Below are 26,249 nucleotides of genomic sequence, written 5' to 3' on the forward strand. Positions count from 1 at the left end.
CACCACCATGAGCAGAAAAATAAATTATACAGTCATTCATTACCTTTGGGCAGGCAGTTCAGGAAAAACACTATATAACAAGGCACCGGTTTAGCATCATCTGATGGAAATGGAAGGCTCAATGCATTTATGTAAAAGGGTTAATGAATCCCGTCCCCATGACATACTAGCAAAGTATTAATAATTCAAGTGCGAACTATGTAAAGTAATAAAAAAGGAAGAAGAAAAAGATTTAATTTCCTTTATTTGCATTTCTCTTTATTCGAACCATAGGAAATAAAAATTACACAAATAAGCCGCAAATCTTTAGCCACGGTAAAAAGAGCTACTTAATTCAATGCGCCATGCAGCCAATTCAAGTTGATGGTTCTCTGCTGATAAGATGAAGCTTTTATTCATGAAGCTGATTCCCAGAAACTTGCTAACAATATTGTGCACTTTCTGCTGATAGAATTTTTATTTTTGCAACCGTTCGGGTACATGGAGCAGCTGCGGTAGATGGGAATGCTTGTAGCTGACCTATTGTGCCGGCTCTCGAACAGAGATGGCAAAATACTTCTGTGTTCTCTAATCATAGAGCAAGCCCTCCAAGTATTAATCACATTGTTTTAATAGAAAGAGTATCAGTAACCACAAAGAATCCAATTATTTTCAGGAACCAGACTTATTCCCCAGGGAAATTAAGTATACAAGCTTGGATACACTTTTCAATGATCCCAATTTGGTTCTTTTGCATCTTTCTTGAGTACAATGAAACTTGCTTGTGATAGGCTGCCAACTTCATTTTAACATCCCAAAAGTAACATTGAATTTTTGGAGAGCAAATAGAATTTGGGTTTTGTATTTCCGTATTTGGTTGGATTCACACACAGTGGTTTTTGGAAAAAACCTCACTGTAGTTTATGGTGCAGTTGTCTGAGCCAAACCTAGTGGCGGATCCATAAAGTTTTTCACTTTTATATTTCCAGTTCCTGTTGAATTTACTTTTGGCTTTGGCTAAAAAAAATTACATAAAAAATGGCACCAAAATCTTCACAAAAACTGCAAGTAGTTCCAAAACTCCAATACTATTGTCAGCTACATCAATAACTAAAGAAATCTCAAACTGTAATATCTGAGATTTAGTTGGAATAAATGAGTCAAGGGTTGTTCCTTAGGTGATTTGTTGTGTTACTTCCCTTCCGAATCCAACGGAAGACACACAATATAATTGTTGACCCTGGCTATACACATTTACTAAAAGAAGCAATTACCTTGGCTAGGACTTCAGTTACCTGAGACAAGGCCGGAAGTGAAGCCTTATATTTCCCATTTCTTTCGAACCCACTTCAGGCCTTGGCACAGCCACTTCAGTCTGTGATGCCGTTAGTTCAGATTATCAGATCCGTGGTCAGACCAGGGTTTAGGTCTGCAAGGCAAGGCAACAGCATTGCCCCTGTACTAGGCTTGTGTGAAACTACCCTTAGGCTACATTCACACAACCTTTGTGAAAAACAAATGAACCAGTCCATTTTTTATGAACCATTTCCTTCCATGGAACACATTTTTTTTATTATTTATTTATTTATTTATTTAACTTTCATGTTTATTAAAGTTTTCATAATAAAAACCTAAATATAAGAATAAACAAAAACAAACATCTTGTGAATTAAAGGGAAAGGGGGAGAGGGATTAGGAAGGAAGAAGCAATGGGGACAAGAACAGGAACAGTTTTTTATTTTGTGGGCTGGACTGTTGGTCCGCACATGTGACCGTGTAATTCACAGTCATGTGATATGAATGGGTCAGTGTGCTATCTGGGAAAAACACGAATAGCACTCTTATCTCGGCCATGGTGGTCTGCAAGGGGCCTACAGTGAACATAAAGTTGGGTGAATATGAATGGGGGAATGTGAGAGAGGAGGAGTAAGGATGCAGAGGCCAACATACTGCAGTGCTAACCAGTATCTCATAGTGCCATCCACATGCTGAGTAAAGATTATAAGGATGGGGGGGGGGTCATAGGCATAGGGGTTCCTTTCCCATAGGATCATTAATTTTTTAATGTTCCATTCACTTGGTAAATAGCCCTATAGGCACCCTTTGTTCTGAAAATGGCTGTATGACGGTCATTCCATTCAAAAACTGGCTGTCACACTTATTCACTCTTGTGTGAATAAGGCCTTAGGCAGGATTCACAAACTGCAATTGACCATATTTTTCATCGCATTTTCTTCAGCATTCTCTAGGCATGGTATATTTTTCTGCTTTCTCTCCCATAGACTTCTCTATTGACTTCAAAAATTTCTTTCTTTCTTTCTTATTTCTTTCTTATGGTAGAGTTGGAAGGGACCTCAAGGGCCATCGGGTCCAACCCCCTGCGAGTGCAGGTTTTCCTAAATCATCCCAGCTATATGTTTATCCAGATTCCGCTTGAAGATTTCCATTGATGGAGCGCCCACCACCTCCCGTGGCAGCCTATTCCACTCTCTCACTACTCTCACTGTCAGAAAGTTTTTCCTAATGTCTAATCTGTATCTCTTTCCCTTTAGTTTCATCCCATTGCTTCTTGTACTTCCTTGTGCTAATGAGAATAGGGTAGATCCCTCTGCACTGTGACTACCTTTCAGATATTTGTAGACTGCTATTAAATCTCCCCTCAGCCTTCTCTTCTGCAAACTAAACAATCCCAGTTCTTTTAGCCGCTCCTCATAGGACATGGTTTGCAGACCTTCCACCATTTTGGTTGCTCTTCTCTGGACTTGCTCCAATATATCGAAAAACATGTAACTTAAAAAATAACCCCAAAAAACCCACACTTGAACTGCAAGTCTGAAAGGAGCTCTATGGGCAGTATAATCTGATTATCAGACTTTTTACATTGTCACTTGCCAGAATAAACTATTTTATAGTATATACACATACCGATCAGCAATAACCTTATATGGTCTAGATCCGAAGCAGATCTGACTTGCTAGACCCTTGAAGGTGTCCTCTGGTATCTGGCTCCTTTAAATAGACACTGTCTTACAATAAACTCTGCATAAATGAATAGCTTGTGGTATTCTAATATACAAATAAATATATATTCGAGAAATGCCACTTTCTGCTCTTATCAGGCTGTCTCCCTGCTCCCTCTTCCGATTGTGTCATACTGCACATGGAAGTGCCAGGGACCGCAGCTTCTGAACCAACAAGAGGGACAGAACTTCAGCGGCTACCAACTAAGTGGTTGTGCACATGCACTGATACTGCAAATCTTGGTGCAACTGCAAGAATACAGGGCTAGTTGAGGCTTTGGGATCTGTTCCTGTCCCTGTCATTCTCGTATGTGCAATGGTCAGGTGATCAAACAACTGTGAAACACCACGATTTTTATTAATTTTTATCATTTTCTTCAAACCAAGAATGTTTAGGTTGGTGGCATGTATCAAAGTGTCCAACAAATGAACGCTAGAAGCCAAAATTTTCCAGCAAAACCTTGTCTAGAGAATAACAATTCCTTGGCTAACCTGCCTTTATTCTATTGTGTATCCTAGTGCAATCTCTTATCCAAGTAAGCAAGGCAAAAGATGTACAGAGAGACCAGGTCTCCTTATTCCATTACTCCATGATCCAGTTCTGATGCTTGTGTTCTAGGTATACGCTTTTTCTCCAGCATGGGCTTTGTGTGCTCTGCAGAGACATAGCCCCATTTGTGCCAAGCTGAGGTACACTATATATTGCACTTTACTATCCTTTTTTTCAGCTTTGTGCTTCTATAATCCTATGGGCCCGGACCAGACAGGCTGGCTTTGGCTCCCCACACATATCAATAAGTCATGGACACCCTGTCACAGTTACACTACTTCCAACTCATCATCAAGAAATGAACGTTCTCTTTTTTCCCACCACTTTGAGGTACCATTGTCTTCAAGATAATCAATGTCATTTGCTTCACTAGTCAGTAGTTTTAATGTTATGGCTTACATATGTGTGTTAACAGCTAACACTATGTGCATATGACAATCCAATGTAAACTACATCTGCATTTAATAGGTTTACTCAATTGTCACAAAAAGCTTCAAACCTACAGTACAAACCATTGAGACCTATAGGTTATAATGTCATGCCTTTAATCCATTGTAGTACATATAGTGTATAGGATTCTACTAATCTCACCACACGAGTGTCAGGACACACATCTTATGGTATAAAATATACATATGAATGCATGCAGGCTTCTCATTATGTCCCCTCCGAATCTCATGCATGTGAATATAAGCAAAATATTGAGTTTAAGGGCTTTGCATTAGAACTAATCTGCTTTATAATGTGACAAAGATCCTGTCCCTTCTTTATGTTTATACACCCTGAGCATCCAGATATGCAGCTCATTGATATATACAATGCAGTGAATGTTCTCCTACTGGGTTATATCATGAATACAAATTAGATATAGGGCGGAACAAATAGTATGGCGAACACCGAGGCAACAAGTAGCGATAAATATATCAGGAGTACTGTGAATGCGACCTCCTGGTAACAATTCACAATGAGATATATCGTCATCTCTGGAATTATAATTAACAAGTACGAAGAATGGAAATGCAGAGATTGAAGAATATAAATTCAGACATGGCATTACTCAGGGAGATTGGGGAGCAATACACAGCAGGAAAAATCCAAGACTCAAGTGCAAGGAACAATATCCAGTTTAGGACTAGATTACATTTATCTTTACTGTCACAGTTGTGCGTCACTAAAGATGGTCATAAACACTAGAATATAAGGCTTGGATGATCACACAGAATCCCTCTAACATGTGAGCCACCGTGGCTATCAGCTGAGTGCCATGGCTCTGACTCTTGAATTTACCGGGGGGATATTGGCATCTGCAACTCATTGCCTCTGCAGTGGCCACTACAGGGAAAATCAAGTATTACAAGTAGGGTTGAGCCGATCCTGACTTTTCAGGATCGATTTTAAAATCCAATTTCCGATCATTTTTCATTCAAACCCGATCTCGATCCCAATTCCGATCCCAATGCAAGTCAATGGGATTTTTTCTATTAATCGGAGATCGGATTTTAAAAGCAATCCTATTCACTATACAGCATGGAATCTAACAATTGTTAGAATCCACACTGTGTAGTGCATCACTAAGTAGCCAGAGGATTTTTTTTTAATCCTCTGGCTACTTAGTCCCCCCTGGTGTCCACTTACCTCCAGAGATGGCTGGTCCGCTGCTCTTCACTTCGCTGCCGGTCCAGCTGCCGTCTTCTCCACCTCGCTGCCCCCTTCCTGCCAGGTTAGGAGAGTGTGGGCGGGTTAGGAGAGTGTGGGCGGGTACTGGGAGGGGAGACGTCACGTCTCGTCTCCCCACCCTGTACCCGCCTACACTCTCCTAACCCGCCCACACTCTCCTAACCTGGCAGGGAGGGGGCAGCGAGTAGAAGAAGACGACAGCTGGACCAGCAGCGAAGCAAAGAGCAGCGGACCAGCCATCTCTGGAGGTAAGTAGCTTTAGTCTCCCATTAGAATGAATGGAGGCAGCCGGCGCGCAGGGGATTAAGGCTGTGTGCCGGCTGCTTCCATTCATTCCTATGGAACCGCAGCGGAGCCTTCACACTGAGTATACACTATATACTCAGTGTGAAGGCATTGTGGGAAAAGATCACCGATCTCGATCCCACATAAACAGATCGTGTTCGGAATTCCGATCGCGATCGTGAAATTTTCTCGATCGCCGATCGGAATCCGATTTTTTCTGAACACGATTGCTCAACCCTAATTACAAGCAAATGAACATCCATCCCTGTAATACAGAGAGAGTGTCACTGCATGTTAACAGGAAAGATCCCCAATGATGTCCTAGAGGGACTGTAACCGAAGGATTAGGCCTCCGGTAGAAAAAGTCATAGGCCAGAATTTCATGTCAGCAATACAAATTTACTCAGAGTAAGGTAGAGTTTATTCTACAGTTTCTCTAATACAACTATACGCCAAGGTGGCGGTTCTTTCCTCCAGGTACATATATAATAGTCTCTTTGCTATAAAATTGGCAGACTCCTTCCTCTAACCCAAGGCGGCCTAGTATGGGGCTGTCTCTGGACTTGTGGTATCAAAGCTCTGTCTATAATAAGTGCCGAGGTTGCCACTGGGTCTTGGACACTGAGGGGGTCCAAAGACCTCTCTACAACATAGGAAGACACCAGTATCATAGTCAGCATACCGATACAGATATACTGGCCACACACAAAAGACAGCGGTCAGCTGCTGAACAATCCCTTCATATCACTGTCAGCTGAACAATCCGCTCATATCACTGGATCAGACTACTGTATGCATAAGTACACCATGTGTGGTAATGGAGAAAGAATAGGAAGTCGCTGCCAGATACCTCCAGTCAGTGATGTAACTAAAGTCTTGTGGGCCCAGTGCAATCTTTTGTCCAGGGCCCCCTGCCTCAGAGAATTCTTGATAGTGATGGTTACAGGTGATAAGGAGTTTAATCCACCTTAGTGTGGTTGGGGTAATCTGTGGGTCTCCTTGGCTTATGGACCAGATGGAAGCTGCAATCTCAATACTGATTCCAATGCTAATGGGCCCCTTAAGGCTCCTGGGCCCGGGTGCAACTGCAACCTCTGCACCCCTTCAATTTACTCCCTTCCTGCCTCTAGTGGTAGCCTTTTTACTCCCAAAATATCCCATTGGCTTTAATAGTCTTCTGATAAAGATTAAGCTTTTTTTTTTTTTACAAACATACAAAAATATGCCATACAATGACAAAAATCTGAGCATACAATATACCATCATGTATCATACAAGGAAAAGCCTTGTTTAGAACTGGAGAAAACTGTGACAGAAATCAGAGGAAGAACAATAAGACTAAGGCTACACAATGCACAAAAGAAACCATTTTGGCTGTTGTGGCCAAACAGTAAATGAGATTTCATTTAGGCCGGGGCGCCATGTAGTGTAATTGCCAGTTTTACAGTCCCTGCAATGTGGATGGGATTCCGGCTAATTCCATCCACACACTGCAGAAAAATATCCACCGTGGACATACTGCAATTTCAAAAACTGTTGTGTTTTTGTAAGTCGCAGCACGTCAAATATACCTATGGAAACGCCGACATTTTCCATACAGGAATAATAGAAGTACAAGGTTTAAAGAGCGTCTCCACTGCAGTCTTTCCAGCAGCACTTTCAGGCTAAGGCCCCCACATAGGAGATTTCAACAAAAAAGCGCCTCGGGAAAAATCAAGGCAGAAACGCGTTGTGGTTTTTCCCACAACACTTTTCACAGAAAAGGGCCTCTTTCTGTTATACTCTTTTATTATACAAACCCCCAAAACTTGGGTCAAACCTGAAAGTTTTGGAAAATTCAGGTTGAATCTGGTTACTGTACCAGTACGCTCATGTGTAGAAGAAGCTTGTTTTATCCACATTCAATACATTAGCTGAATGTTCTGAGAGGGAATCTTAAGAACATTATGGCGTGCCAAAACAAGTTGACGGCAGGTGCCATTTTGTGGCAAGCAGCGTTGTACAAGATTATACGCCTTCATAATACGAATCCATAGGAATGGGATATAATATGAAACCATAGGGATATGTAGTCTGCTGTAAAGAGCCGGTGCACACAGCACTGCCATGTGCATGAAGCCTTATTATAAGGTTTTTATGTACAGAGTGCGAGGATTGCCATTATACAGCTCAGATAGACTTCCATTTGCACTGAAGTCAAATGTTTGCATTCATCTATCTACTTAGTATAGAAATGTATATATAGAAGTGATATGGCATACATCTAATATGTGTATTATAAGCCACCCTAAAGGGCTTGCCTTATAGAGTTTGGAATTCATAAATTATAACCAAAGGACCTTTGAAAATAGCAGCGCTGGCAAATGACAGCCATGGGTCCTATACTGATAAATAATTGCTTTGCTTCTAGTCCGACCAGCTTAAATAGGGTTATATGTATTTTTCCTCTGTGAGACCTTGATCTACCCTTAGCCTGAGCTTTCATTACACGGCTGACCTCTTATGTGTGCACTATGGAGGTCAGAGCCTTTGCAATACCTCATCAGGGCATAATTAACCTACTTTGTTCAGCAGTCTATGACTTCTACATGTTACTGTAACATCCTTAATCCCTAAGCATAAACATCCATTTGTAATACTTAGAAAATAATACGAGTAATAAAAAAAAAGAAAATTATACGCATAAAAGTATAACAGAGTAACAAAGAAACAAACACATACAAAAAGATATTACATATATAATACTTAGGGGGCGTTCACACTACCGCCGCTGTCCACCCAGGGGTTTCCGTCCTAAACCCTGGGAAAAATGGATAAGGGACGGCTTGCCGGTGGTCAGCTTTAAAACCCATTCATTTGAATGGGTTTTTAAAGTTGACCGCCAGTGTCTGTATGCAGCCTCTCCGCATGGAAACAGGTTTTTTTTTTGCGCGGACACACAGTCCGTGGAAAAACGGGCGCCTATCATAACAGACATTAACCAACACTAACTGATGTTAATGTGTCCCTTTTTTTTAACTGATCCATTTAATGGACACATTAGCATTAGTTAGTGTCCATTAGTGTCCGACACCCATCTGTTACTGTCCGTTATCCGTAGAATTTATTATTAAGAAATAGCAGACACTTGATGTCCATCATGAAACCGTTATTTTTCAGGGACACAAAAGTCTTGCATGCAGGATTTTTTGTTTGCGAGCATGTCACTAACAGACACCAGATAAAATCCCATTGAAAACAATTAAATTTTTAACATAGCAATGGACACTACTGACCAATGGTAGTGTGAATGACCCCTTAAAAGGTAACTTTGAAGTATGCAGATGAGACTGTAAGTGCACTAGAGATAATCCTTCAGCTTTCTGGAGAACTACTCTTGCTTCTCAAACCCTTTCTATCGCCTGCCAGCTCCATCCTCTACAGTGAGAATTGATCCTTCCACTGGTGTGACATTACTCATTCTACTTAAAGGGGTTGTCCATGATAAACTAAAAATTAACCCCTAAACTAAACTGCCTTCCCCACCTAACTTCTAATTTACTTCAATTTAAAAAAAAAATCTATAATTACCCATGTCACTGGAGCGGTCATGTTTCCAGGGACACTTTCTGATAATCCGGTGACATTACGTTTCACAGCTTCCGAAACGGAACCTCACCATCACTCTTCCCCCTTCCCTGCAATACTTACCAGCCTTCCTGTGTCTGGAGAACAGGTCTTCTACAGTGGGCGGAATAGCTTAGCCCGGGAGACAGGAGGGAGGGTGGGTGGGGATAGTAATGGGCAGGATTGCTATTCTAAAGAGAAACATGGGAAAGTAGGAGGGGTTAGTGATGGGATCGCTATTCTAATGAGACAGGAAGGGGGAGTGTAGGAGTAAGAGAGGAGGGGGAGCTGAGTAAGAGGGAGTTAGCGCAGCAGCTACAGGAAGTCTGGACAGCATGAAGCTACACAGAGGATGCAGCAGCAACCAGAGATACCTAGAAATCACTTCAACCCCTGCTAAAGGTATGTGGGTGCACTTCTTAATCCATTACTAGCACTAACAGACCTTTATTTTAAAAAATTCTACCTGGAAAACCCCTTTAAGCAGCATCAGCAGTGCTCCTAGGCAGTGGCGTAACTAGGAATGGCAGGGCCCCGTGGAACTCTTGACATGCCCACCCCCCGACCGACCCCAACGACCTCAACCGACCCTTCCTCTGCATTCCAGCGCGCTCTATCATGTACCTTAGTGGCCCCTGCACACAGTATTATGTCCCTCAGTGGCCCCTTCACACACTATTATGTCCCTTAGTGGCCCCTGCACACACTATTATGTCTCTTAGTGGCCCCTGCACACAGTATTATCCCCCATAGTGGCCCCTGCACACAGTATTATCCCCCATAGTGGCCCCTGCACATAGTATTATGCTCCACTGTGGACACCCATAAACAATTAATATACTCTGGGGTCTTCACAGACCCCAGAGTATAATAATCGGAGACCCGGGGAAATAAAACCATAAAAAAAAACACTGTTGCTTACCTGTCCCCGGCTCCTATGCTGTCGGCTGCCGCTCTCGTCCTTCTTTAATGACGTCGGACGTCACATGACCCGGGACGCAGGCCGGGATCATGTGACGTCAGAGACGTCAGACAACTACCGTAGGCCTGAGGCCTTGTAGGATCGTGGAGAGGTAAGTAACAGTGTTTGTTACGCTCCGTTACCTCTCCCAGGCCTCCGATCATTATACTTGGGGGTCTGAAAAGACCCCCGAGTATAATGATAGTCTTTGTGGGGCCCACAGTGTCACTTACCGATCCTGGCCCAGTAAATAGGGCCCGTTACCGGCTGAAGTAACTTCAGCCGGTAACGGCCTATTAAAAAAAAAAAAATGCAGGAGTAGCTGCTGTCACCAGGCCCCCTAATGTCCCGGGCCCTGTGGCAGCTGCCTCTGCTGCCTCTACGGTAGTTATGCCCCTGCTCCTAGGGCAGAATACCTGCCTCAAAGTTGTTTTTTTCAATATTTCCAGAAATGACATACATAATAGAGGTAGGTTCAGGTTGTTTATCACTGTATTGTGTGGTGCTGGTAGTTGAATATGCTTCGAGAGGTCATAGACTACCTATAAAGGACAATCAATTGACTGGTTTTATAGCTATGGCTGACCAATGTATATAGTGATTCTAGCAAGTTTGTGACTTTATGATCTTTAAAACCGTTTCTATATAAGATGTCTAGGATGCCTCACATAAGACTCACTGGTGCATTGCAAAGATCTGCCCTGGAGGCCGTAGATGTGCTGAAGATTGTGGAGCTCTCCAGCACTTTATACACTTAGATGAAACAATTATTCTCCAAATGGCAAACATCAGAAGTCATTTCACTATCCTTTATGTTCTCAAAAATGGCCAAGAAGTAATTAGAGAAGCAATTAACAAAGAGCGCACATCTTATTCACAATTTAAGATGGTTTAGCTCTTTTATATCACAAAAGTGAATGTTGATTTACGCCATGTGTACATTTTGGGACATTTAATCTTAAAACAGAATTTTAATTAGCACCTACATAGATGACGCATCCCCAGTGATCCTCAGTAATAGTAATTATACTGAAATTTTAGGCTAGAACTACATAGCAACTCTGGTCACTTGACATCAAGTCACACATCAGTCGTGTTAATATAAATCTGTGAGATTCGTGTGAGATTTGTTTGAAACTTTATTTTAAAGAGGACCTTTCACCACCTCCACCAAGTCTTAGCATTATTGAATAGTCACTGCTCCACTGGTTCTGGCACAGTTGGAACTTTTTTTCTAGCCCCCGCCGTTCCACAGCAATAGGTGCTGTTAGTTTTGGTCCCAAATATGTCTCCCACAAATCCAGAGGCAGAAGAAAGGGAAGGAAGCACAAAAGTGTGATATTGTAGTATGTAAACGAACCTCACTAGTAAGTACAGAGGCATGTGTTATACTTTAGTACATAACTCCAGTAGGGGCTCGCTGTAGAGTGCCATAGGGATCAGGCAGTCTGTCTACCAATACAACGGGAACCAGGACCCTGGTTTCCGAGTTTTGTGTGATAGGATGAACGACAGTGCTAGGAGCAAAGAGGAAAGAAGACACTTATCTACTCCCTAGCTTTTCTTCTCTTTAGCTTTGAGAATTTGGTTTATCCTAAGAAGACACTAGGACAGTCCTGGATTCCGAGCATTTATCCATTTGTCTTATTCATTGAATGTTCTCGGGTCTCAGGATATGGAAAACAATAGTAAAATAGCACTGGTAGTAGATCATGAAATATCACTATCATTACTATATGTAGCATTAATACATTTTCAAACAAGGGATTCAAATCCAAGAAGTATTTTCTGTGGCAGAATTCCGAGGAGTTGCCACAGATTTGCAGTTGGCTCAGGCCCAGATTTATAGAGGATTAGTCACATATTCAATTAATGGGGCAAACTTTGTCTTTATCATGTATGTGATCAGTGACATATATTAAGGAAATTATATTTTGGGTCCAGTCATAGGTTTTTCATAAGGAAATTTTAAGCTATATCTATATATACCTCACATTAAGTGTCTATGTTATACTCCCATACACTGGGTCATTATGATGCAGAGAAGCACATAATATCAGTGGTGGTTACATGGTGGGTGAAGTCATAGATATTTCACAAGGATCTTAGAGCTTCCAAACTTCCTGACCATTCCTCTCGGCTAGACATGCCCCTTGTGTGTCATGAGATGATCAGATTTTCAAAATCACATAGTTATGTCTCCAATTATAAGGTTTGCACATTTATCTATTGGTACATATATGACTTGGGTCCCAGTTAGAGATGAGCGAACACTAAAATGTTCGAGGTTCGAAATTCGATTCGAACAGCCGCTCACTGTTCGAGTGTTCGAATGGGTTTCGAACCCCATTATAGTCTATGGGGAACATAAACTCGTTAAGGGGGAAACCCAAATTCGTGTCTGGAGGGTCACCAAGTCCACTATGACACCCCAGGAAATGATACCAACACCCTGGAATGACACTGGGACAGCAGGGGAAGCATGTCTGGGTGCATAAAAGTCACTTTATTTCATGGAAATCCCTGTCAGTTTGCGATTTTCGCAAGCTAACTTTTCCCCATAGAAATGCATTGGCCAGTGCTGATTGGCCAGAGTACGGAACTCGACCAATCAGCGCTGGCTCTGCTGGAGGAGGCGGAGTCTAAGATCGCTCCACACCAGTCTCCATTCAGGTCCGACCTTAGACTCCGCCTCCTCCGGCAGAGCCAGCGCTGATTGGCCGAAGGCTGGCCAATGCATTCCTATGCGAATGCAGAGACTTAGCAGTGCTGAGTCAGTTTTGCTCAACTACACATCTGATGCACACTCGGCACTGCTACATCAGATGTAGCAATCTGATGTAGCAGAGCCGAGGGTGCACTAGAACCCCTGTGCAGACTCAGTTCACGCTAATAGAATGCATTGGCCAGCGCTGATTGGCCAATGCATTCTATTAGCCCGATGAAGTAGAGCTGAATGTGTGTGCTAAGCACACACATTCAGCACTGCTTCATCACGCCAACACAATGCATTAGCCAGTGCTGATTGGCCAGAGTACGGAATTCGGCCAATCAGCGCTGGCTCTGCTGGAGGAGGCGGAGTCTAAGGTCGGACCTGAATGGAGACTGGTGTGGAGCGATCTTAGACTCCGCCTCCTCCAGCAGAGCCAGCGCTGATTGGCCGAATTCCGTAATCTGGCCAATCAGCGCTGGCCAATGCATTCTATTAGCTTGATGAAGCAGAGTGTGCACAAGGGTTCAAGCGCACCCTCGGCTCTGATGTAGCAGAGCCGAGGGTGCACAAGGGTTCAAGTGCACCCTCGGCTCTCCTACATCAGAGCCGAGGGTGCGCTTGAACCCTTGTGCAGCCTCGGCTCTGCTACATCAGAGCCGAGGGTGCGCTTGAACCCTTGTGCACACTCTGCTTCATCAAGCTAATAGAATGCATTGGCCAGCACTGATTGGCCAGAGTACGGAATTCGGCCAATCAGCGCTGGCCAATGCATCCCTATGGGAAAAAGTTTATCTCACAAAAATCACAATTACACACCCGATAGAGCCCCAAAAAGTTATTTTTAATAACATTCCCCCCTAAATAAAGGTTATCCCTAGCTATCCCTGCCTGTACAGCTATCCCTGTCTCATAGTCACAAAGTTCACATTCTCATATGACCCGGATTTGAAATCCACTATTCGTCTAAAATGGAGGTCACCTGATTTCGGCAGCCAATGACTTTTTCCAATTTTTTTCAATGCCCCCGGTGTCGTAGTTCCTGTCCCACCTCCCCTGCGCTGTTATTGGTGCAAAAAAGGCGCCAGGGAAGGTGGGAGGGGAATCGAATTTTGGCGCACTTTACCACGCGGTGTTCGATTCGATTCGAACATGGCGAACACCCTGATATCCGATCGAACATGTGTTCGATAGAACACTGTTCGCTCATCTCTAGTCCCAGTTATTGTTAATGTACATTGACAAGTGATATAATTTATGGTGGTTTCTATACACCTAGAGGCTTCTCCCAACACCATATATTTGGGCTAAAAAAATACCTTCTATGGATATAATGTGAAAATATAGTTAAACATGAAACTCTGAACAGCCTATTGATACAAATGACAAATATGATAATGTGATGAGAAACCTCCAAGCATATTATACTGTTCCAACGCTGAAAGTAAAGACCTACTATCATTTTATCAGAAGAGTTTACACCCCATTAACACTGACACTGAATAATAAGCGAAGGAGAAAGTCTAAGATTAAAAAAAAACTTCAGTAATAAAACTTATTGTAGGGAAGGAGGCTGTGATGACATGTAGGCAGGAGATGAACCAGCACGTTGTAAGAGGTTGCTAAGAGCCTAGAAGACGGAAGTGCTGATATAGGTTACTTTAAGTATCTGGGTCACGTAGAAGCCCAGGGCTTTCATAGCAAGTCATGTGTATACAAAACAAGTAGGGAGGACTGCAGGAGGCAACCGCAACAAGCAATGTGTTCAATGAAAACACTTGCAGATACTCCATATCAAGTTCAGATCCATGAGCTGTCAAGATTCGCTGTTTCTAGAAAGGTGACTCACCAGGCCTGCGGCTTCCGCTTCACGAGACTTTGACGCTTCCACTGTGAGTGAGGGCTGAGGTGGTAAGTCAGCTGTCTGCAAACTTTCTCCATGGCCCCAAGTGAATCTCCCTCCTGCAATAGGAATAAGAGGCAGGTTTAAGGCATATCCAGTGACTATACAAACTATCTAGCTATTCGCATGAGGGTTCCTTCACTCACTATGATGTTTGAGCTAAGGGTCAATCAGCGGTGGAATCCTACACAAATTCTAGGTAAAACTTTCAAATTTGTGCAAGACTCACATTGTTACCGAGGTCTCAAAGTTCTCCAATTTTACCAGTTTCATAAAAATTGATTATTTATTAATTCATGTAAAACCAACGTGTGCCGCTTACGTGTTTTAGGGTATAGACACCCCTTACTCATAGCATCAGTAGGGATATATCATAGTGTACAGAACAATACTGTGTAAGCAGCCATTTTCTTGTGGCCCGTGGGCATGCACAGTCGGCTTTGCCCTAGGCCCGAGTCCTAGAAGTTTGAAGCCAACCCCTGGAAGAAGACACGGTGAAGACCCCGTTCCTGAAGAAGATGTAGGCGGCGCTGGAGGGTTCTCTAGCAGCATTGGGGACACCTCCAGTGCTCTGAGAACTCATTTGCATACTGGCGGAAAACGGAATTTAAACCGAATGGCAGGGTGGAGAAGACATCTAAATGTTGGAGAAGAATGAGCCTTTCTTAAGGCTAATCCGTCATGTCAACTAGAAAAAAAAAGTTTTTAATGGTAGAATCCCTTTAAAGGGGTATTCCCATGTCGCATACTCACCAGTCTTCACTGCTGTAAAATCTTCTTTCTTCCTGGTTTCTTGCATCATTTGGTGGGCGGGGTTTCACATGCAACCTCCCGTTTAGCTCCGCTCCCAAATTAGCGTGTAGCTCCGTCCACCTATATTAGACTCTGAAGTACAGGCAGCAGCAACTCCATTCTGTGTCACATACAGAGACTGCCTGTCTCTGCCATAATGAACACAATTGAATTAGCTAGCCTGATAACTGGGAGAACAGAAGAAATGAAAGCAGCTCCTCTCCCCTATCTGAAAGCAGGAAGCTAGGTCACATGGTGTAGACACAGTAATAGCTAGAAACACAGGCTCGCTCCCGTGCACTTAGCCCCTCCTCCCTCCCCCCTGAGAGCAGCAGATACATCACTTGACTCATGAGCAGATAAGTCAGGGCTGTGTCCACAAAGAACTGAATAAAGTAAAATAGTGGACAAACAAAGCAGTTTTGCTGAAGCAATGTATTTAGGAAAAGTCTTACATCCACATTAACAAGCAGTATAGATAGGACAACCCCTTTAAGCATGCTATAATATCCAAGGATAGTTAAACAAGATCTCTTAACTTCATGGACATGTTTGTCTTACTAAATACTTGAATTCTGCATAAAAAAAGAAAATTTTAGAGCTTTTTCTTAGCACTCTGGGTTGTACTGTTCCTTTGTTACTCCACCTAGATGTCAAAATAAACTGACAATTGGATGTTACTATTCCCTTTGTCAAAGAGGTATGTCTCTACACTGTCTGCTGTTTGGACAGGGCCAGACTTTGTACAGTTACTGTTATAAATGTAGATTGCTCCCATTTTCATAGGATGAGAGCAACGGACATTAATGGCGATAGAGTGACGGTTGCAGACGATACCTCTCTATCTGTCGTCCAGTCTCATTCACTCCAATGTAAAAGACAAGGCAGAAGCTTTCTTCCGTCAAGTTTGTTTACTTTGGTAATGGAAGGGAAAAAAAACCTGCAAGTTTGACTTTTTCCATTAAAAAAGTTAGAAAAGTAAACAAAGTTGATGGGAAAAAAAGCTTTGGTCATGATATTTTACATTAGAATGAATGCAGATGCTCCTGTGATGGATGAGCACAATAGACATTAATAACGGTAGTGTGAACTTAGCTTTATTCATACACAAGCTGTTACCCGCGACTTCGTCTGCGGTGATTGTAGAAGTGGGTATATACAGGCATGGGTAAGGTTTTCATACTGTGTATAAGGTATGGGATATGAAATTTAACTTTGTATCTTGTTTTTGCTGTAATTCAGAGAATACGTGAGACTTTTGTGTTGAAGGTAATTTGTATTAGAGCTGCTATACGGTGTTGTGAGAAACTTTACATAGTGACTTTGGGACAGAGGTATTTGAAGTTAACCCTTTCCCGCCGATGGCATTTTTTGATTTTCGTTTTTGACTCCCCTCCTTCTAAACCCCATAACTTTTTTATTTCTCCGCTCCCAGAGCCATATGAGGTCTTAATTTTTCCTGGGACAAATTTTTCTTCATGATGCCACCATTAATTATTCTATATAATGTACTGGGAAGCAGGGAAAAAATTCTGAATGGGGTGGATTTGAAGAAAAAATGCATTTCTGCGACTTTCTTACGGGCTTTGGTTTTACGGCATTCACTGTGCAACCAAAATGACATGTCCCCTGTATTCTGTGTTTCGTGACGATTCTGGGGATACCAAATTTATATGGTTATATTTACATTGTGACCTCTTAAAAAAATCCAAAACTGAATTAAAAAATAATTTTTGGAAAAGTCTCCATATTCCGACAGCCGTAACTTTTTTATACGTCCGTGTACGGGGATGTATAGGGCGTCTTTTTTTGCGGGATCGGGTGTACTTTGTAGTTCTACCATTTTCGGGAAATGTTATTGCTTTGATCACTTTTTATTACATTTTTTATCAGAATCAAAACAGTGAAAAAATGGTGGTTTGGCACTTTTGACCATTTTTCCCGCTACGGCGTTTACCGAACAGGAAAAATATTTGTATAGCTTTGTAGAGCGGGCGATTTCGGATGTGGGGATACCTAACATGTATGTGTTTCGCAGTTTTTAACTACTTTTATATGTGTTCTAGGGAAAGGGGGGGTGATTTGAATTTTTAATCCTTTTTATTATTTTTTTTAGATTTTTTTTTACTTTTTTTAAACTTTTTTTTTGCATTTATTAGACCGCCTAGGGGTATTGACATGGGTGGGCGGTGTCGCGGATTGTCAGAGCGGTGGGGGTCGGCAAACATGGCTGCTCCGGAGCGTTAAAGAGAGCCTCCTGGAGTATCGTTAAGGTGAGGGTAAAAGTGGTAAAGTACTGTATATGTGATTGTGTGGGGTTAGGGGCGAGGCTGTAGAGGGCAATAGGAATTTTGTGGCTTGCTATGGTCCAAAGTGTGTGAGATTGCAGAGATGGTGGTGTGAGTTTGGGTTTTGTGGGGGTCCTGGCACAAACGTATGTGTGCTATTGTGACGAAAAGTAGCCTATTCTTTAATCGGGTGTATTAACTATGTTTGTGGAAAATTTCAGCCAAATCGGTGGAGCGGTTTTTCCGTGATTGAGGAACAAACATCCGAACATCCAAACACACAAACACACAAATCCACAAACTCACAAACTTTCACATTTATAATATTAATAGGATTCTTAGAGGTATAACAAAGGGAACACAATACACAGAGTTATAAGAAAAGATGCTGTCCATAATTGTTATGTATTATATATGTATATACAGGTTATCTGCAACCTATTAAATATGCAGAGAAACAGATGATGGACAAATTTAGAGCTGGGTTGGAGGCCCCTAATATTACCGCAAAAAACTTATTGACTCGAGTATAAGCCTAGGGGGAAATGCATCAGCTACTGGGATAATTTCAAAAATTAAAATGGTCGGAGTTTTTGGGTACAGTAGTTGCTGGGTTCTGGGGAAGGGGAGGGGGTGTTTTGGTTGTCTGTCTGCCCCTTCCCTGAGCTTGAGGACTGCTTCCCCCCCCCCCCACTTGGAATTCAGCCTGGCTGAATATAGGGTATATGCGGTGCTCCTATTAACCCCTTCCCGACGGAAGAGGAGCACTGCAGATCCCCTATATTCAGTAGACCGGGCACTTTCAGACACAGAGATACCTAATGTGTATGTGTTTCACAGTAATTTTCTACTTTTATATCTTTTATATGTATTCTAGGGAAAGGAGGGATTCAGAACTTTTATTTTTTTCTTTTTTTTAAAGCTTCTCTTTTTTTCCCGCTATTTTATGGGAGATTCTATACATTGATATTGCGGCTGTGCTGAAAAATTCGGCTTATACTTTAGTATATATGGTATGTAAAAAAAATTACCTTTCTTGCTGACATATTATAAACCACTACATTTAGGCACACTTTAAACCTTTATAATTTTTTTATTGTATTGAATATAAGCAGTTGTACAATTCAATACAGGAGTATCACATACAAAAACACATACTGAGAAGTATATATATATATATATATACATATACACACATAAATTTTACTTTTTTTAACTGAAGGTCTGGGCTATATGGGATTTTTTTTTAATGTAGATTGTGAGCCCCATATAGGGACATTTTTTTTTTTTTTTCCTATCAGTATGTCTTTGTAGAGGGGGAGAAAATCCATACAAACATGGGAAGAACATACAAACTCCTTGCAGATGTTGTTCCTGGCAGGATTCAAATCCAGGACTCCAGCATAGCAAGGCTGCAGTGCTAACCACTGAGCCACCATGTTTCCCCAGGTCTGGGCTATATGTTTGATGGGAGACCTATTTGTCTATCTTTCTATCTTTTACACATTACCATAATATGTGCCCCCCCACATTTCAATAAGACATGACACCAGCCATGACGGAAATGCTCCAAATAAACCCTGAATAATCCTATTATCTAGTACAGTTTGCAGTTCCAATGAACAATTCTCTATATACTATGGAGGATGTATAATCCACAATGCTGACTGTATGCTGTACAATTCTATTAGCTAGATTCAAAAGAACGTAATAAAGTGATAACAATACTGTACAGAAAACTATTATTCTTATGATTAATTGTCTTCTAGCTATCTGCTGCTTACCTTGCAGAATCCCTGTGAAGAAAAGGATGACTGAGCCATAATAATACTGATCCTGTATATAAACTTATCTCCAAAACTTTGCGTTATTTGCTCAGGCCTTCATTCTTCAAATAATAGAAAAACATTGCAGAGAATGTTTATATAGTCCCGACATCTACTCTATATAGACAATATAGGAATCAGAAATCGCCAAACTGGACATTCTATAAGTATCGCAATTGGATTTGAGGTCATAAATTGCTATTGGCCATTAACTTTGTATGTGTTGTAAATCTGTAAAAGCCACAAGATAAGTTGCAGTGGTTAGCACTAGTGCGGTGCAGTGCTGGTGACCTAGGTATGAATCCAGCAACGATATACTAATAGGGAATTTAGATTGTGAGCTGTACATGGGACAGTGATCATAATGTCTGTGGAATATCTTGGCGCAATATACCGTATTTTTCGGACTATAAGACGCACCCAGGTTTTAGAGGAGAAAAATAGGGAAAAAAAATTTTCAGGCAAAAAATGGTAAAATATTTAATATATGGGAGTTGTAGTTTTGGAACAGCTGCAAGGCCACATTGACAGGTGTATAGGGCGTTTTTTTTTGTGGGGCCAGGTGTAGACCGGGCATTTTCAGACACAGGGATACCTAATGTATATGTTTCACAGTAATGTTATACTTTTATATGTATTCTAGGGAAAGGAGGTGAACTTTTATTTATTTTATTTTTTATTATATTTTTTTTAAGTGTTTTTTTTTTTTTTTTTTTTTTTACTATTTTAATATCCCCCGCCTAGGGGGCTTGAACCTGCAATCATTTGATTGCAAGTCCCATAGACGGCAATACAAGTGTATTGCCGTCTATGGGAGATTCTATACATTACTATCGCGGAGGGTCATAGACCAGCCGCGATAGTAATATATATCTATGACAGGCCTCGGAGCCTTCATTAGGCTCCCGGCTGTCATCGGAACAGGTCGGCTCCTGCGGCCTCGCCGTGCAGGAGTCGGCCTGCATCACTAAAGGTATGAGGCCGGGGGGGGAGGGCTAACTAACTGTCGGGACCTGCAGAGGAGCAGTGGGTTTACAGCATGGCCGTGCTACTGCCACCGCTGGTTTTCTTCAGCGGCAGTAGCGCGGCAATCCGCAGGCCCCGGCAGCTAAGACAGTCCCCGGCATCTGCTGTAATAGACCGGCGGATGCCGGGGAGTGTCTTAGCTGCCGGGGCCTGCAGTATTGTCACACTCCTGCCGCTGAAGAAAACCAGCGGTGGCAGTAGCACGGCCATGCTGCAAACCCACATTCAGACTATAAGACGCACCCTCATTTTCCTCCGAAATTTGGGGGGAAAAAAGTGCGTCTTACAGTCCGAAAAATACGGTAAGTAAGCAAAATGAATAAATAAATGTTATATCGCACATGTAGTTTTGATTCTAACCCATAGATCAATCAAATTCTGGCCTCGTTTTATGTGATAACAGTTATCTGTCATAACAAAAGGCACAAAATTTACCATCAATGTATAAATTTGATGTAAGTTCCCACAGGTTTCAAGCTATATGGGAATGAAAAAGGATCTATATGCTGCCAAAAAGCAGTCAATTAGTGCATTGCCTTGGACAAGGTATTAAAACATTAGATATTTCACAAAAACTTAAGCGTGATCATCACTGTGAAAATATGTGAAATCTGTGAAAAGATCTATGGCTGATTCAGAGCACAGACTGGTTCGTGCAGATAAAGGCATAATGAGGAAGGCTTCTGGCAGACAAATTCATTGGATTAAGGGAGCAGCTGCTAAAATATCTTTACAAAGCAGAAAACAGGTACTTGAAGCTGCTGGTGCCTCTGGAGTCCCACAAACCTCAAGGTGTAGGATCCTCTAGAGCTGTAATGGCAAACTTATGGCACGCGTACCAGAGAGGGAACGCAGAGCCCTCTATGCTGGCACGCGTGTGGTTGCCTGGATCGCTCACTAACGGGGAATTTGGTATAGGATTCCCTATTAGTGAGCAAACGCTGCTTTCAGTTGTATGTGCAAATGCTGTCAGTGTAGGCCGCGGATAGCACAACCGCGTCCTACACTGATAGCAGAGTGTGACCTCTGCCCCGACGCAGGCGCGATGACATAAGTCATCAGCACCTGCAGTCAACAGGAGAAGGACGCCCGGTGGCTCTTTAGGTAGGTATATTTTTGTGTGTACTTTGTTGGGAGGGGGACTACTGTGGAACATTTACTACTGTATGGGGAGGGGGGCTACTGTGGAACATTTACTACTGTGTGGGGAGGGGGGCTACTGTGGAACATTTACTCCAGTGTGGGGAGGGGGGCTACTGTGGAACATTTACTACTGTGTGTAGAGGGGAGCTACTGTGGAACATTTACTACTGTGTGGGGAGGGGACTACTGTGGAACATTTACTACTGTGTGGGGAGGGGACTACTGTGGAGCATTTCAAACTGTGTGGGGAGAGGTGCTACTGTGGAATATATAATCCATTGTGGGGGCCACTGCGGGGCAGATTGTACTGTGTGTGTGGGCCGCTGAAGGGAAGATTGTACTGTGTGGGGGCCACTGTGGGGCAGATTGTACTGTGTGTGTGTGTGTGGGCCACTGCAGTGCGGATTGTACTGTGTGTGGGGGCCACTGCGGGGCAAATTGTACTGTGTGGGGTCACTGCAGGGCAGAATGAACTGTGTGGGGTCCCTTCACTATTTATATCACACAGCATCTGTTTTATAGCTGACATGATATTAGTACAGGCTGTAATAACATTGCACGGTGACTATAAAACAGTTCCTGCATGATGTATATGGTGAACATTAATTGTTCAAAAGTACCAAATGCAGAGACTTTACCTATCAGTACAAGCTCTGTAAAGCCCCATTGACACAACTGTAATTTGTGGGTCCGCATTGGTGGATCCACAGAGTTTTTAGGTTAAATTGCCATGTTGGCACTCCGCAATAACGTATTGGGTTTTGGGCACTAGTTTGAGCACTCAGTCTCAAAAAGGTTCGCCATCACTGCTATAGAGGCTTGCAGTTGTGTAGAAACCTACTATTCAACCACTCCTAAGCTTACAGGGCTGCTGGCAGTGGGCCTAGACATATATGAAGACTAATTATAAAACAGTCTTGCTTACTGATGAGTGCTGGGTAACCCTACATGGCCCAGGAGTAGTGGATGGAGTAGTGGATGGTGGTGGATGACCAAAACTATCCTGTTGGAAAGAGACTGTTCCAAGTTTATGGTGTTGCTTTTCCTAGGAGGAGTAAAACTGTTTTGCACGATTTAAAAGTCAATGTAATGTACCAAACTGCCCCTTCCCTTAAATCTCCATGGACTGATCATTTAAAGCCAATTAAGTAGATGTTCGGTACAGATCTAATATACAATAGCTGGATCAATAGAACTAGTAATGTATGAGTGCTTAGAAAATGCTGAAACAAATTATCAATATAAGGTCAACTTGTCTTTGTTAGAGATTTAGATGGCATCTTGTGGAATTATGAAGCCATCAATACACAGATGTTTGCTCAAATTCACCAAATCCTCCAAAATCTTTCCTAAAATGAGGCAAGCACAGTCATCCAGCACCCTTGGGATATGGGATATGCTTCCTGCATTAGAGCTTATACAATAACTACATCTCCCAATCCCTCATAGATATGCATGCTTGGGATGGGAGAAAGAAGCTGTATACAATTTCGGCAGCAGTATATCCCTCTGAGAACAAATGCATTGAGTATGATAATAAGCAACATTGCTAAAGCTTTCCTACCCTGACATAAGCTTTCGTGGGAAACTCCAGAGACCCCATAAACATCACATGGTCTGGCACCTTGGCCAACAAGAAGCTAAGGTGTAGGGTTACCCGTTAGATATAGATAAGACACTGAAGTTACCCATGGTGGGAGTATTAAACGATTATCTTATCTTATCTTATTGCTATACATACTGCAGTGTCCATACAGTATGGCAGCATACACAGTGCAAAGTGTAGTTCCCATATATTCATAGTGTAATAGCACCAATATCTCCTTCAGAACTTGTACTAACCCAGCCTAATGTATATGGACATACAGAATTGCTCCCAGCTTCCAAAAAAATCACATGCACATCCTATTTTATTGCAGATGCCATGGTCATTGGACAAAGTCCATTAGGTTTACAGACCATGCATGACTTTGGACAGATGGCAATCCTGATTTACACGTACAATATACAATCTAAGCCAGAGATGGACATTTCCACTATAAATACTAGCTAGTCATTTTAATATTAGATAACTTCACACATATTACAGAACAAAAAATACGGATAAAGACAAAGTACTGATGGAATGAAAAAAAACCTACACTCTGCATTAGTCATAACTTGGATATTCATGTATTTCGTGTGATGATGGGTTTACTAGAAATTGGCAGGTAAATGTAGTATATACTGTGAAATTACACTGTGAAATCCCAACCACTTAGGAGTTCTGGAACAATATGAAATGATAGGGCTGACAAAAGAGCGCTTTCATACAGGTCAGTAAACATACTGTAAACTATATCAGGTATGCTTTGATCTAGTCACTTATGGAGTACCATAGATTTACCATACAAGACTATTAATAAAACATATTTTGTTTTGATGAGTTACTATATAAAGGATTGTAACGTAATGTATAAGCTACATAACATCTTGCTGACTTTCTGTTTTCACAGACCACACTGATGTACAGTCCTGTCCCTATGTGATATGCCATAATGTAATGTAGACCCCATAAGCTGTAGACACCACACTGTGTAAAACAACTTTAAAGGGAACTCTTAAAGGGGTAGTCCCATCTCAAGGATCCTATCTATACTGCTAGTTTATGTGGATTTAAGACTTTTCCTAAATACATTGCTTAAATAAAACTGCTTTGTTTGGCTGCTATCTGAGATTCTTCACTTCATTGTTTACACTGTGTTTCCATAACCACGGACCTGGGGATGATCTTATCTCTCTGCCCAGGACAAGTGACGTAGCTCACTGCTCTCAGGAGGGAGGGGGAGCTGAGTGCTCGGAGTGAGCTTGTATTTCTGAGCTGTTTATCTCAACTCTTCCAGTTATCAGTCTGCTAATCAAATTTTGCTGATAAGGGCTGAGACAGGGAGTCTGTTACCTCTGTATGTAAACACAGACCTAAAAGTGAGTATATTGCAAGCTGACTCTTGGTGCTGTAGCATGTATGTTTGGGATTCTCATCACCTGGAAAATCCAGCTCTGCTACATCTGCTTCATAATGTGCATCTTCCAGTAATACTGTACTAATTTATTTACACCCATCCCTCATTACTGACTGCAAACATGTACTGCTATGAAGGGAGCTAGCAGAGCTGGCTTTGTCTGTGAGATAGCAAGTGAAACCCCACCCACCAATTTACTGAGAAAACCAGGAAGTGAACAGAGCACACAGCCTGCAGGTTGGTGAACAGGCAAGTTTGGAATACTTGTTTAAAGAGAACCTGTCATCAGGTATGAAAAGCCCAGAGTCATACATGATCTGATGCTGTCACGCTCAGCATTTTTGGTAGTCTATTGACATCCATTTAGCATTCCAAAGAAATAAGTCATTCTAGTGTTGGTGCAGATTCGGGTACTAGCCAAATGGGCTTTTTAGACCTGGAGACTTGTCCTTTCATGTCCTCATCAATATGTGTTATTATAAATCGCTAGAAAGCTGACAGTGCACTGTATTCATTCCCGCTATGCGTTGCATGGTGGAGATATTAGTGTCATTAATTTCGGCACTGATGTCTCTTCATTGTCAGAAGGGCGGGCCTCACAGCCTAGCGTCCTCAACAGTATTCTACCAAAGATTTGTAGTGTCAGAAGGGCGGGCCTAACAGCCTAGCATCATAGACAATATTCTTCCATAGACTTACACTGTCATGAGGGGTGTTCCTTACCATCGGGGCACAAACTGCGAAAACCGACTATGCGCTGAATTCAGTGCACTGTCCACCCTCTAACAGTATATAATACCATACGTTGATGAGGACATGAAAGATCCTCTTTAAAGGGAATCTATCATGTTGAACCTGGTGTATGATCTGCAAGTAGCATGTTATATATAGAGAAGAAGGGGCTGATGGAGTAGAATAATATAGAGGTTTTTAGGAACAGATTCATATATTCAAATCCCCCCTTTTTATTCTGAGGAGTCCTGTAGGCGGTCCTTTTCAGTGACTGACTGCATTACCTGTGTTATTGAAGGACTGAGTAGCCCTGCCCACTGGACTACTAAACATAGAGAGAGCAAAGGTATAAGTGATAGCAATGTTCAATCAGTTACCACAGAAAGTACTGCAAAAGAGACCATCCAGTTATTCCATTCAACAGAAGAGACACAATGGAGGAACAACCTCAAATCCCTCACAAGTCTTTAGTGGTTGTGCAATGCAGAAGTCCAATCATTAAAGGCAATTCATGTAGAATAATGTATCACTAGCGCACTCTTACAATGGTAAACCAAGTTGCTTCACTGTAGTAGGTGATACTTGAGAATCTTATTGATGCATATCAAGACTTCTACTTCAAGGGTAATTCACAGTAATGGAAGCCCTTGGTGTTTCCACTAGATACAAGAAGGCATTGTCCACCGCTGTCAGCACAAGGACCAACATGGACCATACATAGACACTTTTACAATTCCATAAAACATAAC

General features: G+C 42.0%; 1 protein-coding gene across 2 annotated transcripts in view; it reads right to left on the bottom strand.

Moving 5' to 3' along the window:
• Positions 1-26,249, bottom strand: part of LRRC75A (leucine rich repeat containing 75A) — a 259,754-nt gene that overhangs the window by 105,925 nt on the left and 127,580 nt on the right. For both annotated transcript variants that reach the window (XR_012715042.1, XM_075263858.1), the window contains exon 3: positions 14,638-14,750. Coding sequence is in view for 1 of the 2 variants with exons in the window: in XM_075263858.1 (XP_075119959.1) it covers positions 14,638-14,750 (113 nt within the window). In the remaining variant the exon portion in view is untranslated. The remainder of the gene's footprint in view (positions 1-14,637; positions 14,751-26,249) is intronic.

This window comes from Leptodactylus fuscus, chromosome 2 (genome assembly GCF_031893055.1).
Source record: "Leptodactylus fuscus isolate aLepFus1 chromosome 2, aLepFus1.hap2, whole genome shotgun sequence".
NCBI lineage: Eukaryota > Metazoa > Chordata > Amphibia > Anura > Leptodactylidae > Leptodactylus > Leptodactylus fuscus.